At 37.5% G+C, this 19,081-nt stretch overlaps 1 protein-coding gene and 1 pseudogene across 1 annotated transcript; both read right to left on the bottom strand.

The window, feature by feature from the left end:
- Window positions 1–9,174: 9,174 nt before the first annotated feature.
- Window positions 9,175–10,940, bottom strand: LOC145731946 (uncharacterized; annotated as a pseudogene).
- Window positions 10,941–18,303: 7,363 nt separating this feature from the next.
- Window positions 18,304–18,819, bottom strand: LOC145731947 (uncharacterized). The gene has a single exon (XM_081983941.1). The coding sequence runs from the start codon at window positions 18,817–18,819 to the stop codon at window positions 18,304–18,306; it is 516 nt and encodes a 171-aa protein (XP_081840067.1).
- Between the last annotated feature and the right edge of the window lie 262 nt (window positions 18,820–19,081).

Genomic DNA, 19,081 nt, shown 5'->3' on the forward strand with positions numbered 1-19,081 from the left:
AGCATGGTGCACTCATTAACCTTTGGGAAAAATTTCTCTGATAACCTAATATGACAAGTGTTCAAGTTTCAAAATTTGCTACTAGTATCTTGACATCTTGACCGTGCAATACAGTCTTTACTTGTCAATGTTCAATAATTATTTAGCCCAGTTTTATTTCGTAAAGTCTTCAATTAATCCATTTACTCATACAATGAAAAATCACGATACAAAACTCAAGTGTACACTTCTTAACTTTTATAATAACAATGGCCATTTTTCTTAATTATTCTCATATGCTAAAAATTTGCATGTCAAAATGAAATTACAATGATATTTATCCATACGCAGTTTTTTAGACGCGTCGTTACCACGATGACTTAAATAACAAAGTGATTACCATACTGTATGCGGCATAAGAAAAGAATTATCTAATCAATTGTTTAGGTTACGTACCTATATATCGCATTTTCTCATGTGCACAAAACACAAAATATATCCTACTGTAGGATAATTCATTTAAGCAAATAAAAGTAAATCATTTTCATAACTCAATTATGAGCATTTTGACTTTATCGGGCTTGTAGCTTGTAACTCTGAATTATTCAGCAGTTCAATATTTGTTTCAAAAAGTAGTCGTAGTCAGTCTGCTAGAAATTTGTACAACTTATTGTACATGGTAATGAGACGATCCTATAAACGGAACTAAGGTAAACGATTAAAGCAACTAATACGCAAATTTCCAGGATAACGTATAACCGATTGCTGTCAGGAATAGGAATCTCCGTTGCCTGAAAATGTCGCCAAATTTAGCTACTTTATATGGACCTTTTTTATATCTGAGTTTAAAGAAGTCTAGTATCAATTTGCTTCAAAGACCCAATTTCCAAAACATATGTTAAGGTGTAGCATACACACAATCATTTCAGCCTGCTACTAATTTCGCATTCAACGAGTATTTTTGGTTTGTTCCTTAAGAAAAATTCATGCACCGCCCTAACCTCGCTAACAGCAAACAGTATTGCTGTGTGGCACTAAAACAAATATTTATCAACATGTACAGACCTTTCTGTATCAGAAACTTCTCAACTGAGAAGGGAAAAATCAGAAACAACTACTTTGAGAGCTAATACTCCTACCAACATTGAATTATACTGTTTTTCCTGTTGAATTCTTGAGTATTTAAATTACTCCTTTATAAAAGATACCAATATTTTTTCATTGGCAATTCAATAATTATTTCATTTAATTATGAATCCTGAGCTGGACATCTTCGTATAGATGCACCAAAATAGTTCAACTGCATGTAAGTTGAAACTTTATTACTCATAAAACTCATTACAATGGGTCGGTTAAAGAAACAAACTCTATGTGCCACTTACATAATAAGGTATTACGCTCAGCTAGCGTTTTTCACCTTAATTATTTAACTTAATAAAATTCAGCTGAAATAAATTAAAAATAAAGTCACATTATCATGATGTGTGGGTCTTGTCGTCTCATTCGAGCAGTATGTCTGTTGAATGTGTTAAATATCACTTCAGAAATACTTTATTACAAATGTATGATTTTCCATTTGTATTAAAAAAAACTTGAGCCACTTTTCAAATCAGTTGTCATTTTTTCCATAGTAAAATAAAATTTAATTATTCTTAGCCAATACAATATTTCGACTTGTTATTCCATGTAGGTAAATTATCATGTGCATTTAGAAAAAAAAAACATTAAAATTCATCAATCAGCAGTTTTCTTATCGACACCTTCGCGGCGATGCGACGAGACGAGTGCAATAAAGCAAGTCGGTCACACCGGCACGCGGCGTCAAATAGAACTAATTAGTCTGCTTTACTTTATTTTCCACTAATGTCGCGATTTTTGCAAGCGACCAAATAATAACCTTCGATTTTTTATGTACTGTTCGTTTTCAAACGATAGAAACATATCGAAATCCTCTTTAACTCTGCACTATGCTTTTATTTAAAGCTGGTACCTACACATAATAAGTAAAAAATTATTTGTCGACAATTAGAAGTTTCATTCCGGCACACTTTTTGTCGTTATCGGGAATGCTTGACCTCGACATCGAAATAACACAATCCGCTGTTTTACAGTGTGGATTTTATTTTTTAACTTTAGATTTAGAAGTCATGTAAAAATTAATTTAATAGCATGCTGCAGTATGTAAAATTCATTTTTTTTTCTCAAAATATTTGATTTTTCAGCTTAACTTTTATACAAACTTCTACTAAATAGAAATGCTAAAAGCATACATTTTGCTTTGAATATTGTAATCCACAAAATTGGGATACAGGGAATATTACATTTTTTAATTCGACTTGGTCGGCTGTGTCTCTATTTTGGTGTGAAGTTTTACGAGTTGATTTAAACATCGCAACTTTTCTTCGATAATCTATATTATCGATTTCATTTATGTTACTTGTCTGTAAATTAGGATGTAACATTTTCGATTGAACAGGAAAATCGGACTGAAACTTATTAGCAGTTTTTGATTTGCGTTTTTCTGAAATGCATAACATTGAATCCTTTGTCGTATTTGTGTTGATTGATTCATTAACGTCGAATTTACCTATAACAGAATGCTTTAAAATAGGAACTGTTCTAAATCCCTTATTGACAATTTTAATGTATAAATTGTGCCCATTTTGCAAAAATGGTGTGTCTACACACAGATTTCTTGGACATAAATAACTGTCTCTTTTAATAAAATTGCATTTTGTTAAATCCGGCACATTATTCGCGGTTTTCAATTTTAACGTTATTTGCGTATTTGGTTTTACAATATACTTTCGAGCAACTTTTAATTTTATTACAGGTTTTACTGTGTTTTTGACGTCAGAAATTTCTACACCCATTAGATACTCTTTCTGAACTTGGTTTTTAGATGTAACATCTAAATCAGGTCGATTGAGATTAAATGTTACTTTATCGTTGTTGTTTGTTGAAAAACTCAAAATATTTTTATTGTTATCAATTATTGCGTTAAAATTTGATAGAAAATTATGTCCCAAAATTAAAGGTTTAGAAAGGTTTTTCACTACTAATGCTTCAACTTCCAACTTTATGTTGTTAATTTTTAGAGTTACTTTTGAAGTACCTATTGGGTTAACAGTATAACCTCCTACTGAAGTTAATTGGATTTTCTCTGATGATAAAGACATGTTAGTTATAAGATTTACATCAATTAAATTTGGTTCACATCCTGTATCTAAGATTACATCAAACAAATTGTCTTCGTTATTTATTGAAGCTTTGATTGACAATAAATTGCTATCTTTACTGTTTGTCGAGTTTAGAGCAACTTCATCGACACACAACATTGAGTTTTCACATTCACTAGGATTCTGATGTGTAGAAACATTCTTATTTCGTCCAAAATTGTAAAACTTGTTGCTACCTCGATTAAAATTTTTACATTTTGATGAACAATTATTTCTGGTATTATTATTTCTTATACCGCGATTTTGATCAAACCTAGAATAATTTTGCTTTTCTCGTGACACGTTTTGATAGTAAAAATAATTTTTGTTTAACTTGGTCCCTTTGTAATTATTATTTCCACAATAATTGTTGGACTGAAATTCACAATTTTTACAATACTTATTTGACCAAGTGCGATTACCACCGAATTTGTTTTTCAATCGATCATTACGAGACCGACAATTCATTCCGTCCGAAATGTAAAATTTACTTTGCCGATTCATTTGATTAAATAATACACGCTCTTTAATATTACTTATTTTCAAGACTAGTTGGTTTAAATCACCCAAATTTTTATTATTAGAGCTTAGCAAATAATACATTTCAAAACACGACGGATTTAAACCGTTTTCAAAATAATCTCTAAAAGTTTCAAAAGACATGTCTGGGCTAATTTCATTTGCCAAGGTAAGTAAGTCATAATAATAAGTTTTAATGTCTTCATTGTCCCGATGTTTACGCGTGTTTAATCTAAATTTCAATTTACGAAATGGTTGGTCACCTGCGAATTCTTTTAGAAAATCTGTTCGAAATATTGCCCAAGTATTCAAAAAATTTTTCGGATCATTTACATATTTTTGATACCAAACTTGTGCTGGTCCGTCCAAATAATTATTAAAATATGAAATCTTTAAAGAATAAGTCCAGTTGTTTAATCTTGCAGACTTTTCATATTTATTTAAAAATGTAATGGGGCAATCATTTGATGGATTAAACGTAGGTGGACACGTAAATTTAGGGATGGCCGGGGCTTTTTGTTCGGCCAGTGCTGTACGTAAAGTTATATTAGCCATTAATTTCTTGACTTTTTTAACATAAGACACGATCGTTTCAGTAATACTTCCTTGCTTTTAACAATTTAGCAAACAAATATTCAAAATGACAATGTAGGACAAAATTAATTATGCAAAAAGAAAAATATATTTTTGTTTTAAAGAGGTAATTTTCATTCACGATAAGAAAAATCAAAAATATTTTTTCTGGTTTAAAAATTCACTTTTTTTTTAACAGTGTTTTTGTTTTTATTTGATAATCCTCCGCTGTTTTCTGCTTGAGAGATAATAATTTCTTCCTCTTTTGAAGATGTACCACCCATATTAAACCAAAATTTTATCAAATGAGCGCTTCAATAGCAAAGGTAATCCCCAAAAAATCACTTAAAGTCAAAAATAAAAAACTCAACTATTGTTTTTCATCCATCTCAAACCAGACCGGCGCCTCCACCAAATGTCACGTTTAATTTATGAGCCCTTCTGGGTTCACCAATTAAACTGACTCACGACGTTAAACGTCGTGCCGGGATCTCAGTTTTAAGGATGGAATCAAACACTGAGTTTTCTATTAAACACTTAAATCTATTAACCAAACAATACAGTCATGAACACACTGAAAGTTGACAATTTAACAATTCGTACTTACATATCATAAGCTAAGGACTTAGCATTTTCTGGCGGCTGGCTTGGTCACTTTCGCGTTGGAACTACTTTGGAGAACGGACTACTTAACTTGATCTTCTTGACCGAGGAGAGTCGACATCTCGACTTCCTGGTTCAGCTGGTCGCCCTACCGTCGATTGGTTCACACTCCTTTTATACTGCTGAAATCGGCGTGTTTTATACCCGATTGATCGGCTGACGTAGTTTGTTATTGTTCGTCGCCTATTTTTCATATTCCTGCAAAGCAGGTGGTGTTGACTCATCACCGATATAATGCACTCGGTGCATCTTGGTGCGACCTTGCCTCGTGCGCTTAATATTTCGCAATCCTCGAATATTCTTATGTTTTTAAGCCAATAAGTCCATCTTTTGAATTAATAGATTTTCCATTCGTGACAATATTAAGTCATATATGTGAACTTTGTGGTAGTGAACATCTAACAATCGTTTATAATAGTCCAAAAGTTCATCTATGTAATTGGAGACCACTTGATATGAACTAAGAATGTGAATTGTCAGTTTATTTGTATCCACCATTCGATACCATTCTTCCATTTCATTTATTGAAGCAATGCCTTCATTGATTTTCTCCCGGAATCTTTCGAGTTTATTGTTGATTCTGGATTCGGTGTCATTAAAAGTAGATAGAGCATGTAACATGAATTTGGTTTGGTGGTTGGATGCCTTGATTAGCTCCTTTTGGTTTTTATCTAATTCGTCAATATTTGTGTAGATCTCATCATTTACTCCGAATACAGCGGTAAGTAGTTTTCCCAACGCTCCTCTTTTTTCACGCTTCGATACCACAGTTTGTAATCCGTTTTGTGTCCATTGAAATTGTTTTTCCTTCTCTTTTAAATGATGTATCAGTGATATGCATTGTGTGTCCCCTGCTATTGATTTTGCTCGTTGGCAGAGGTTGTCTATCTGATTAATTGCATCTTGAACGTTTATTGAGTCGTTCACCATTCTATTTTTCTCGTACTTCAGGTCAATTCTGAAGGTGCCCCTGTCTATTCGTGCATGTCCCATGTGCTCAATGTATAGTCCTGGTGGAGGATAATGGATCGAATATTGAGTTGCCTTGGACGCTTGGATCATCACAACAAAAAGAACAGCGATCAATACCTTTTTCCAGTGTTGTCTTGGGCTTTGTTTGTTTTTGTTGTGGAATAGTGGTTTTTCATTCTCGGTGTTTGATATTATTGGATTATAATATAAGGCTTCTTGTTGTGCGAGTGGTTTGGCTGCCTGAAGAAACTTTTGTTTGGAATCGGAAATATGTTTGGTAATTTCTTGGAGTTCTTGTAGTTGACAAAAATAACTGGTTGTGAAATACGGATGCGTCGGAACGTCAAGCTTTATAAGCTGCTTATGGTTTTCTTCAATGCTTTCCCAAATGGCCTCGAACTCTGCAGTTTTCTTGAGAAAATATTGTTCATTTTTCCTCTCGTGGGCGTCTTTTTTGTAATTGGTAAATAGGGTTTTTAATTTTTTACCCAAGGGATCTTGTGCCTTGGCGAGTTCGTTGGCTTCTTCCATTCTTCTAGGTTTGTATGTCCTGGCTTCTTCTTATGATTTTAGTAGGTGTTTTTTTTTTTGTTTTTTGTTTGTTGTTTGTTGTTTGCTGGTATCTCAACCAATTTCTTTGTTTGGTTGGGGATGGTATGATTTGGTCAAGAATTGTATAACCAGACAGTGCACCTGCTATACAAAGGAATAACTGAAAAGAACCACCAAGGTATTCTTGGGCACCGCACAGGCTTGATAGAATTCTAATCAGTTTGGAATGCTGCAACCAGACAAGGCCCTTGTTACAGCAGGAAGGAAGGTATGTGTGTTTATTTGTAAAGGGAATTAACTGAGAAGAACCACTCCCACCCAAGGTATACTTGGGCACCGCACAGGCTTGAGAGAATTCTAATCAGTTGGTTTTTTGAAGGTTTTTTGCTCGAAGGACCAATGTAAATTCCTGTAATGGAATTCAGGAAGAATGCTCAGGATACTTGGTAGTTTATTGTTGTATAAGGTTTAGGTTGGAAGGTTGAGTAAGAACCGCTGTTGGATTAATACTTATTTTTATTTAACAGTTAACAATTATTTATACAAATTAACAAACGTTATAAACAAATTGAATTAAAATAATACGTGCTGACCAATATTGTTCTGTGCTCCACATTGGAAGGTTTGGTGATTTTCCTGCTGACGCTGCGTCTGGTACCTGGTTGCCCGGTGACCTGCTGGCGGTGTATTAGCGGCAATAACCTAGTTAGTTACTTTTGTGTTGTTTATAAACTGATATTATTTTTTATGACTAAATGTGAATTTAGACACATTGTACCAGTAGCCAATCAAATTCAGAGAACTTTTCTAGTTCCACAATGAGAGCCGTTTTGCAAAAAACCACCTATTCACAATTTACCCGAGAAAACTTAAACGTCTCGGGATATAACCTATGAATAAATTACATATTACTAGATAATAAATAATTTAACTTAAGAATACCGAGTCAGATGGTACTGACTTACTATTTACATATTAAAAATTGAAGGTACTGAACCGGACGGGATACAAAGAACTGAAAGAAAACTTTCATACCTAGGCAGGAAACTTGCTACTTTGATTCCTCTTCTAGGACGACAATTCAACTAAAAATAAATATACAATGTTTTCTATGTAAAGAATTGAACTATAGGTAATAATAAACAACTTCGGAATTAAGAAACCATATCGTACAACTTTTCCTTCAGTAATACACTGTGTGTAAAAAGTCCGGCAACCCTGAATTATTTCGCAAAATATACAACTTATTGAAAAATATCCTATATAAATATTGACGCACTTTAAACGTTTTACCGTTAGGTGACATTCAGGAATATACAGGGTTAGCCACAATATGGCAATGAATTGAGGTTATGTTTTTTCTTATGGAATGACCATGTTTCAATGACATTTTCTGATTCGCTCTCTCATTCTAATCACATTTCATGTAACATGTTGTATGGTTATCTTAAACAGTTTGGCAGCTATTTAATTATTAAAGAAAACTACACTTTTAAATAAGTAAACATTTTTTATTTGATTAAATGCTGAAAATGTGCCCCTTGAACTTTCTGACAATGAGCTAAATTAAAATAAAATTTTTCAATGACGTTTTGTAACATGTCGCGTGTTATAAGGTTGCATTCATCCATAATTCTTCTTCTTAAATCATCTAAATTTGTCGGTTTTGTTGCATATACCTTATTTTTTAAGTGACCCCATAGAAAATAATCTAGAGGCGTCAAATCCGGTGATCTAGGAGGCCACTCTATTGCACCTCTACGACCTATCCAACGGTTAGGAAACACCTCATCCAAGTACGCCCGTACATGTCTTCCAAAATGTGGTGGCGCACCATCCTGTTGAAACCAAGTATGCTGGAAATTCGGTCCGACTATGTTAATAATTGATGGCACAATTTTTTAATTATGTTAAACTGTTCCACGGTTTCAAAATACGTCCTCTGCCTACCGCCAAAACCTCTTATCATAAGCAGAGTTACACGTTCCTTTTCTGTAAGGGACATTGTGTACAAAAAATTATTGACACTACCAGCTAATGTCAAAAATAGGTACCCGCAATCTACTATCAAATGTAACAATCAGGTAAAGGTGAGAATTACTATCGATAAACATGGGATACCATGAAAGCAAATTTGTCTTTAATAATTAAATAGCTGCCAAACTGTTCAAGGTAACCATACAACATGTTACATGAAATGTGATCAGAATGAGAGAGCGAATCAGAAAACGTCATTGAAACATGGTCATTCCATAAGAAAAAACATAACCTCAATTCATTGCCATATTGTGGCTCACCCTGTATATTCCTGAATGTCACCTAACGGTAAAACGTTTAAAGTGCGTCAATATTTATATAGGATATTTTTCAATGAGTTGTATATTTTGCGAAATAATTCAGGGTTGCCGGACTTTTTACACACAGTGTATAGGTAAACAATTTTCCATATAAAACTGACGTAATTTTGGAAACATTTCTGACCATAAACTTGTGTCGGGTTTGATACGTTCGTACACAAAACCTTTTGGAGTCCATACACCAAAATAACAAAATTTTCTGCCTGTTACAAATAGCTGTCCTTGATTTTGGTAGTAGTATGGGCGATTACGATTTAAAGAACAAATCATATTTTCCATTTTGCCGAATTTAATTACTTTTTTTTCTATAGCTTCTTGTGGGGTCATTTCTCTCGCCGAGTACGAACAGTTCACTTCACAATAATGTTATTACCAATAAGACCATCTGGAGATGCAGCCAAAAAAGGATTCTCTTTATGAATAATTAAGCCAATCTTTAATATCTACTTCAAGAACCTGTGCTAAATCCTTAATTGCCAATGTCTCATGTTCAACCCCATACCTAGTACTCACGTTGCCCATAAACGTTGACGATATCAAACTCTGCGCCACTTTGTTTTTATCTGTCGATGCTCTTAGTTTAACTATTTTTCCAAAATTTGACGCAGTTAATCGTTTGCGTCTTTCAGAAAACCAATTGTCGCAAAGTCGTTGGCTCTTAGTTTTTTCAAAAATCCTATTAATTTCATCGTCACTTTTTGCCAATTCATTAAGAAATGGTTCTCTTAGTCTTTCCAGTTCTTGATTGTCTATTTCAGGATCTTTGTCGGCCTCCGGTCCGTAGTTACTATCGTGGCCATCATCATTGGTCTTATGAAATAATCTTTTTCGAGGTTTTGTTAATCTTATTTGACGGCTTCTCTGGCCTAATACTTTTTTGATCAGTCTTTTAGTATAAAGACCGGGACTTCTGGTAGTAACAGATTTGTGGAAATTGTCATGGAAGCGTCCTTTAGAATTAAAAAATATTGCGGCAGCATTACACCGCATTTCGTAACTACCGCGGCATGAAAAGTTAATGCGTTTACCACCAATGAATTTAGCGACTAAACTATTATAGCCCTCACAAACATTATTATTTAAGTTTTTAAGTAAACTTTTGGCATTATAAATAAGTCTGTAATTGCAGGCTTCTATATGTTAAGCAAACCACATTCTTCCATTTGCGGAATCAAATTATTTTCTTTTGTTTCCTTTTGCAGTAATATGCAAGACATAGTTGGTGATTGCCAAATACATGATGTATGCTGTTTTTTATGTCACTCTGTAGGTTTTTAACTTTAGTGTCATAATCGTCATTTGTGACTCTGTAATGTTTTGCGGCGCAATCAACGACCATTCGTAACCTTAAAATATTATTTTTAAGATAACTACGAAGAAAAGATGGAATAACTTTTCCACCACAACTGATCCTTCGCTTTATTAGAAGCCTTAAATTGTTAGAGTAGCGTCTTAGAAGATGGTTTCGACATTCTATCTTTTATACCAATGTACCTCCATATGGCCCGTTTTCCAAATTTTTTTTGTATACGCTGCTGTCACCATTTGCAACTAGGTTTTTATAACTTAGTCCATGCATAGCAATACTGCAATTAAAACCCTCTACAATAATTTTGCTTTCCATAGCAGTGGATAACCGGGAAAAAATTTTGTAACAGGAGTGACTTATATCTTCGCCAAAGAGTTTACACCAAGTACAATATTTATTTTTCACACCCAAATACAATATTTTTTTAGTACGGTACCCAATTATAGCTGCAACGCCGGAGCATGCAGAGTAGTTCCTTTTATACGATCTTTTTGACCAAGCTCCGTCTGCCACTACTGTAATTAGTGGTCGTCCAAGCTGATCTACTTCATTATTTTGTATTCCAAGGTTCTTTTCTTCCTGTCCTGCCTCAATCATTGACGACCAAGCTGTTTCATTGTACGCCTCTACCAACTCGTTCTGTAACGAATAATACTTCGTCTTCGACAATGGTGGAATCTCTAGGAGAGACAAGAATTCATACGTTTGGTCATATCCAATTCCAACAGAAACGCTTGCATTTAAAGCTGCTCCATTCACGTTAAATATTTTCTTCGCAGGGTCATCACTGTGAACCTGGTGATCGGTTTTACAAACTCGACAACTTAGGAGAAACTTTGAGATTAAGCCTTGTCTCATTTCTCTTTTTATGTAAATATGTTGCGCTTTACACGAAAATAATCCATGATGAAGAAAATTTAAAATGGACTGTAGAAAATAGGAAATGTCAACAATTCGTTGTCCCGATAGTGACGAAAACTTGTTTTCTTCTGCATTTTGCTCCCTATTAGAACTAGAATAAATTTTATGTTTTACTTCTTTTTTAAAATGGTTTTAAAATTACCTATGTTCCTCGATCAACTCGCAGTATTTTTGGTATTCCCTTGGTTTTAAATATGACCTATAGATATTGATTTTGTACAATAGTATATTCTATATTAAGAGCGGAAAGGACATATTTGCTGCTTGCACATGAAAATTGCAGCTTGAGGCGAAGCCGAAAGCTGCAATCATGTAAAAGCGGCAAAAGTACTTTCGGCTCGAAATATAGACGATATTTTTTCGACGACTGCTGTGGAGTGGAGTAGAAAGACAACTCACATCATTTTCGTCGCTTGAACTCATTGTCACCGATAAATCACTTTGACGGAATGGCTTTTGTAATGTTCTCTTTCTTCACTTCTATTAATTAGGAAAATAAAACACTTTGTTATCATATAACACCACTTCACTCTGCTTGGTCTGCTTTACTTTCCGAAACCACATTCAATAATCCTCTGTTTATTTTGTGATTCATCATCATAATACATTCCTTGGGTACCAGTCAGTACGATCAATACATTACATCTCTTCCTTTTTCCAGTATCCAGAGGTTATAACTATTATGAAAAATTTAATATATATAACCAATCCAAACCGCAACTTATACTTGATAGATATATGACAACTTAAAATACTATGTTACATATATCACAACAATTACTTACCTACAATATGAAACTAATACCAAATATAACCGTTAACAATAATTTAACAATATAAAAACACACATAAGTATACCTAATCATATTCAATTTAGTTTTTATTTTTCAATTATTCTTCTCTGATCTATCGTCAGAAATTTTTCATTCTCCTTCGATTTTCTTTAAATGAATTACATTTCGGCGAAACTCTTGTCCTGAGTTTTCGTCTCTTATCATTACATCACCTTTCATTTTGTTTGTAACTAAGTATGGAGTAGAGTCAAAGTCTGGAGTTGTTTTATTTGATTTAACCATAATTTTCTGATATACCTTATCTCCAATTTGTAAATCACTTTCTGTGGCTTTCCTTTTCCTATCTCCCAGTTCTCTCCCTTTTTCTTTTTGAACCCGGTCTCTGTCAATCACTTCCTCATCTAGTTCAGTTAAAGTTGCATTTCCAGTGTCAATAGAACTAGGTATTTTGTCACGAAATTGACGTTTAAAAAACAATTCATGCGGAGTTTTTCCTGTAGTGGTATGCGGTGTACTATTGTACATCAAGTATTTAAAAATGTCCTCTTGCCAATCAGTTTTTACAGCATTACTAATTTTAAGTCTTTTTAGTATGTCCCTATTTTGACGTTCTACCTCACCGTTCATTTGGGGCCAATAGGGTATAGTATAAAATATTTTTATTGCATTTTCTTCACAAAATGACTTAATTTCTTGGCTACAGAATTGTTTACCATTGTCACATGTGATGGACATGGGCAAACCAAGCCTTGAAAAAATTTCTTTTAGCACATTTACCGTGTTTATTTCAGTTATGGATCGCATAATTTTAATTTCTTTGTAACGGCTAAAATAATCGACTATAACAAAAAGGTAAACACCATTAGGTAACGGCCCCATGAAGTCAACTGCGACATCTATCCATGGACCGTTAGGCATTGACCTTCTTTTCATTGGGTTTGGAGGTCCTGGAGTAGATACTAATGTACAACCTTTACAAGATTTGACAATCTTTTCTGCATGTTCATCTATTTTGGGCCACCATACTTGTGTACGCAGCCTACCTTTCATAGCGACAATTCCCGGATGACCTTCGTGAGCAGCCTCCAGAATTCGTTGTCTCAGTTTATGTGGAATCACAATTCTGGTACCGCGCAGTAAAATATCATCACACACGCAAAACTCTTCTTGAAAAGTTCGACAATGTTTGACGGGTTCAACCCATATTTTTTGTTTGATTCCAGTTATTATTTTTCCTACCTCGTCATCATTCTCAGAGTTTTCTCGGATTTCATTTAAAGTCATGGCGATCGGCTTTGAATATTCAACTACATGGTATACGAAATTGTGATTATCGAATGGAATTGGATCTGTCTGACACAGTCGAGACAACGGATCTGCAATATTACTTTTTCCAGGACGAAAGACTATCTTGAAATTAAAAGATTGAAGGCGCATAACCCACCGCTCAATGCGGGCAGAAGGTCTTGATTTTGGACCAAAAATTACTTCCAGTGGTTTGTGGTCAGTGATCAGCTCAAACTCTTCTTTGCCGTATAAATAAATTTTAAAATGTTCGACGGCCCACACTATTGCAAGAGCTTCTTTCTCGGTCTGACAATAACGTTTTTCCGGGTCAGTAAGACTTTTGTTACCGAAAATACGTATTTTTGGACGCTGGAGAGATTATTTATCTCTTATTTACAAAAAAGGGCTTTTTAAAACACACTACACTCATATATAAATAAAAATTTGCTTACAAACCTTGATTAAAAGCTAAATTAAACGATTCACTTCGTACTACAGGGTCCAATATAGTCCCAGCGGACGTAATTGGACACAAAAATGTCATTTATGAACGCTAGATCAACACCAAAGTCGATCTTTGCCGGTTTTAAAACGTTAAAAGCAATTGGAGAAAGATTGTCCACAAACGCGAGTAATTTATTCAGTTAGTGCGCTACAAAGCGGGCTAGTAGATTTTTTCCTTTGTTAGCGTCGTCGTCAATACATATGTTGCAAAAAAAAAAACAAAAACAACACAATAAATTCAACAAACTTTCTTTTCTCAATTAATTTGTGGTTCTGAAAAGAACCGATTATTTTTTAGTTCTAAAAAGAACTGGTTTTTGAATATACTTAAAAGCAGTAAATAAATACTAGCTTTCAAGTATATTCACTGCCTCCTCCAGCTTTTTCTCGCAACTTAAAATTGCTTTTTGGATAAGAGCAGAGTTGTCACTCAGCTGTTGTCTAAACAACGTCCTCGTGTCAATCTCCTCCTGCCTAGATTGAACGGCTAACGTGATCGCCGACGATGCAGCCGATAACCGTTCAATATCGGTCAACATGGCCTTGCGAAAATTTGCTGGCACACTAGGCGCCCACGAATTTTCAGCACTTCCAATATTACGAGAACTCATGACTGCGGACTGAATAAAACACCCTTAAAGGACCCGTTTTATACTGTCGCGCCAACCAATCGCGTCGCTCCGTTCGACAAAACCGAGTAGGCGGGGCTTGTTAACGGACTCGCTCGTCTGTTAAAAGTCAAATTTCTTACTGTCAACAAATTGCAGTACAATAAACACATATAATGGTAATTAGTTAATGGTATAAAGTTAATTTGCATTTTTCTAAACGGAATTGCAAAAACAGCACGAAAAAACACTACATTATGTAGACAGTATTACGTTTTATCAATTAATTTGTGGTTTGATTTTTTGAATTCGATGCAAAGCCGCCGAGTGGAATTTTTACTTTGTTGGCGTCGTCGTCTTTGTTTACGTAGGTAAACAAAAAAAAAACAACACACAATAAATTGAACGAACTTTCTTTTTTCAACTAATTTGTGGTTCTGAAAAGAACCAATTTTTTTGCATAAGAAAATGCGTTTTTTAAAAAGACATTTTCTTACCCAGGCAAACAACTTCATCAACCTGCTTTCGCACGGCTTTCAAAGTTGCTGCCATTTCGGTACGCAGTGAAAAGTCAAAGTCTATTTCCTCGCACTCTATTATAGTTTGTCTGATGGCGGCAAAGTCCTCACGAATTAAAGTTGCCATCTGTGTAGCCGGAATAACAGCCGCGTCAGTCGTTTCTTCGGCCCGGACATTCACCGATGAATCGACAATATCGCCTTCGTCGTCGGATGATATTTCATTAATACCGTGAAGCAAATCTTCATCGATCTCCAAAGGAAGTGCTTCACTATATGATTCGGAACCACGAGACGACGTAGGCGATGACACTGACTGTTTCGAGCCGCTATCCGAAGATGACGAATGAATAATCATTCGCCGTTTCTTCTTCGGCGGCACATACCCGCTAGTTGACGGTAACTCGTCATCGTTGGAAATTACTCGGCGCGACATAACGATACACAGTACTCGAAAACGGTTGGACACTGACTGAAGGCGAAATGGCGATGCGTGACGCGGCGTCGACGACTGTGGTGACGTAGCCAAAGGGCGTGGCACCTCCTCTTGATGAGAGGACATGTCGTCTTCCTCAGGGTATCTCAACTCAAGGTCGATGGTTGATCTCCAATCCGCCTGGTCCCATCAACACGTAATACCGCCGTGTCCAATGGGGGCAACAATAATTGTGGCAGCGACAATAATCGTGGTGGTCCACCATTATTACCGCCATCACCATCAACCACATTGCCACCATCGGGACCAACGACTACAGCATTGACGTTTTGATGGGCCCGTTTCCGTATATTATATACGACTACAGGCGGATCCGGTCTTACCGTAAACGCTTCGCGGTGTACCACATTCCGCGTTGTGAGCACGGTAGTAGGAAATGTAAAACGACCTTGCATCGGATGTGGCCCCACGAAAATTCGAACCTGTGCAGGATCGCCGACTCGCGACATGGCGACATACAACTGGCCGTGAGCAAAGCAGCGACTGGTGAGCGCAATCCCTACCCGCTTAAAAGTTTGTCCTTGCGACTTGTTAACAGTCATAGCGAATGCAAGGCGTACCGGGAATTGAGTTCGCTGTATGGGCGAAATCAATTCTGGAACGGTACTGCGCAATACCATACGTGGTAGCCAAACTATTTTCCCCTTAGACGGTCCAGTCAATGTTTCCAATTCGAGCAATTGATCCTGCATTCTTCTTACCAACAACCTGCATCCGTTACACTGTCCGTTACCCAGATCGATGTTGCGCAACAACATCACTACGGCTCCAACTTTTACCGCAAATCGTGCGGCGGCAAATTGGACGTATTGATGCCATTGAGAACATCAACGGGCACGTACAGGTCATTGGGTTCTTCGTCATTGTTGGTGGTGGTGGTGGGAGGTTGTTGAGCTGCTGCTGCAGCTGCTTCTCCGGGTACAATATTGGCGACGACATCTTCTGTGGCTGGTGGAATGGCTTGTACCACAGGTGGTGGTGGTGGTGGTGGTGTTCGCACAATCCCATCGTCGTCCATACAGATGTTCAGCATCAGTTGTTCGATTGCATCGTCGCCAATATCGTTATTGTTACGATCGGAGGGTGGTGGTGGCATTCCGTTATTGGCTTGTGGTGCTGCTGGTTGATCTGGACACGATCTGGCTCTCAAATTTTCAGAGAGACTCTGCTTGCCTGGCATCACGTAATGCCAGAGAAAACTACTCAAAACCGATCGATTCAGTATCGACATTGCATTCCCATGTTCACGCATCACAATGGGCAAGGTTTGACGAAAGTCCCCGCCAAACACAATCACTTTGCCGCCGAACGGTACTTGAGAGCGCGTAATGTCTCGCAAATAACGATCGACGGCCTCCAAAGCAAATCGACTGGTCATTGACACTTCATCCCAAAAGATGACGTCCACTTCAGCCATCCGCTTGCTGCGATTGTGCTCAACGGGCCAGCCCACCGTGGACGTTTCGTTGAGGTCCAAGTCGATCCGGAAGGCCTTGTGGCACGTCATGCCGTCCATAATTAGGGATGCTGCAATTCCCGTCCACGCCACCTTCAACACTGTCAATCCATGTATATACCGGCTCGACTTTAATCGAGCATTTAATACGTTATACAAAAAGGTTTTGCCCGTGCCAGCCGGGCCATCAATATAAAACAAATTCTGGCAATCGCGAACATTAGGCATCGGTGGCAATACATGATTGGATGTGTTGGTTGGTGTGATGCAACCGTCATTGACTCCTTGTTGGTCTCTATTCTGGTCCTCGTCGTCGTTGTCGTCGTAGTCGTCGTCATCGGACTGACCAAATCGATGGAGACGTTGCGACACTAACCACTCACTAACACCAAAATGAAAACACGCATCACCATTGTTTAGTAAATTTTTTCGCCGTAAAATGGCAAACACTATACGACGGTAGATGCCAAGCTGTTCTACCGTCAAACTAACAACACGGTATTTAGAGCAATACTCCTCCCAAGCAATCCGTTCACGATTACTTTCGTCTATCTGTCTATCTATCTATCTTTCGTCGGCATAATTATCGTCATCATTGCGGGCAGCAGCAACTGCCCCGCCACCCCTTCCACCGCACGACGCCCGACGCAACTACCTCGGTATCTGCGTCATTACGTCCGTCATCGTAGGATATTGCTTCGGGATCGTGCAAACCCAACCTGGCCAACGTCAAGTTATCGTCATTACTATTTCTCGCCAAGATCGAATCGATCTGTGCAATGGCAAGATGATAGGCATGACCGTATGAAGTGGTGGTGGGACGTGGACCCAATACCAAGTCGGCAATGATGTGCGGAAACTTGAATTTGGACCAAAGCGCTAAAACATTGACCACATATGATTGGCCCGCGTCCAAACTGACCAACACTAATAAAGAATAAAATTTACGTAAACGATATGGTGCCGCACGCGTCGAAGCTTGTTGCATCGCACGGTCAAATATATCAGTGTTTGCGAAAAGACTGCGACGCACACACGCTTCACGATACGTGTCGCACACGATAGTTTCACCACCTGTCTGTGTTTGACCACTGTCCGAATCAAATTCACGGACAGTGCGCAGTTCGACAAATGATCGGCAGCCACGCACATGTTGCAACAGTGTACGCAAACAGTACAATTCATTGTTGTGCGTTGAATGACGACAACGCCAACCACATTACGATTATAAACACGTGATTGCCATTGACCGCGCTTTGCGTTCCACGTGTAATTTTCCGGGATTTCCGGGTAAGCCGTGAGTTTGGTGTCGATGGTGGCGCGTAGCAAAATCTGCCGCGTCCTCGTCCTCCTCGTACTCGATGGTCTGTTGGCCCTCAAGGTGAACAGGCAGACATACAACCAAATGACTTCGATCGCTCATCTTAAATTGGAACAGGCGCCAACACGCCTCCATTGAACATTGAACTCACATACCTACAGTCTAGGTCATTACTAATCTCGTCCCAATTTATAGTGCGATGGACTTCATTTTTCGCTTCCATGCGACACATGTCCTCACCCTTCGTTACGTATTTCTACAGATATTTGACGGATGCCAAGGATCCGACGCACTCAAAATTGATGTGACTCTGATATTTGAGTGCCGCGTAACGATTGTAAGGCACGATATCGGCATTGGTGTACGTAATGTTGTTCGAAATGATCATGTGATTGTTGCGACGTCGACGATATTCAGGGTGTCCATTTTTGACCGTTGAAGCGTTATAGTTTAAATTAGTGACCTCCCGTAGGGCCTTTGGAAAATACTTTTTGCAGGTACCGTCCGCTCTCAAACAGGTAACGTTTGGGTCGCGGGTCGGTCCTCTACACTTTGTATGCAGATAAAAGTCGGCTACCGTTCTATACAAAATCGGTTCGACTTGATAGTCCGGTATCTCGGCTGAAACGACATCGTCGACGCGCTCACGGCTGTTAAGTTTGTCGCGCGGTGAAAACGTCACCAAAATGTGAGCATGAGGCAAGACTCGTTTCTGAAATTCTCTCGTATATAAATAGTTATGGACGGTACCGTATAATTGTTTCTTGACCATATCGTCCATAAACTCGGTTAATCTAATGTGGAATGCGCGACAAACCAAATCAGGACGGTTTGGCCATTTCTGTATGTAAGCGAGGTTGTTTTGGATCTCTGACCAATTCGGGTTCGTCGTAAACGTGATAAAGAGATCCGGCCATGTTTTGCTATCACATTAATCGCATCGAGGTACTGGCGATTCGTGAATCGCATTTCACGTCTCGACGACACAGGCAAAATGAAAATTGACCCAACTCGATAGTCTGTACCAGCCGCGT

This window comes from Ips typographus, linkage group LG7, assembly GCF_016097725.1.
Source record: "Ips typographus isolate SLU linkage group LG7, UJ_Ityp_2.0, whole genome shotgun sequence".
In the NCBI taxonomy this organism is placed as follows: Eukaryota; Metazoa; Arthropoda; class Insecta; order Coleoptera; family Curculionidae; genus Ips; species Ips typographus.

Coding starts and splice junctions, on each gene's coding strand:
- LOC145731947 (XM_081983941.1), bottom strand. CDS start 18,819: ATGGTCAAGAAACAATTATACGGTACCGTCCATAACTATTTATATACG.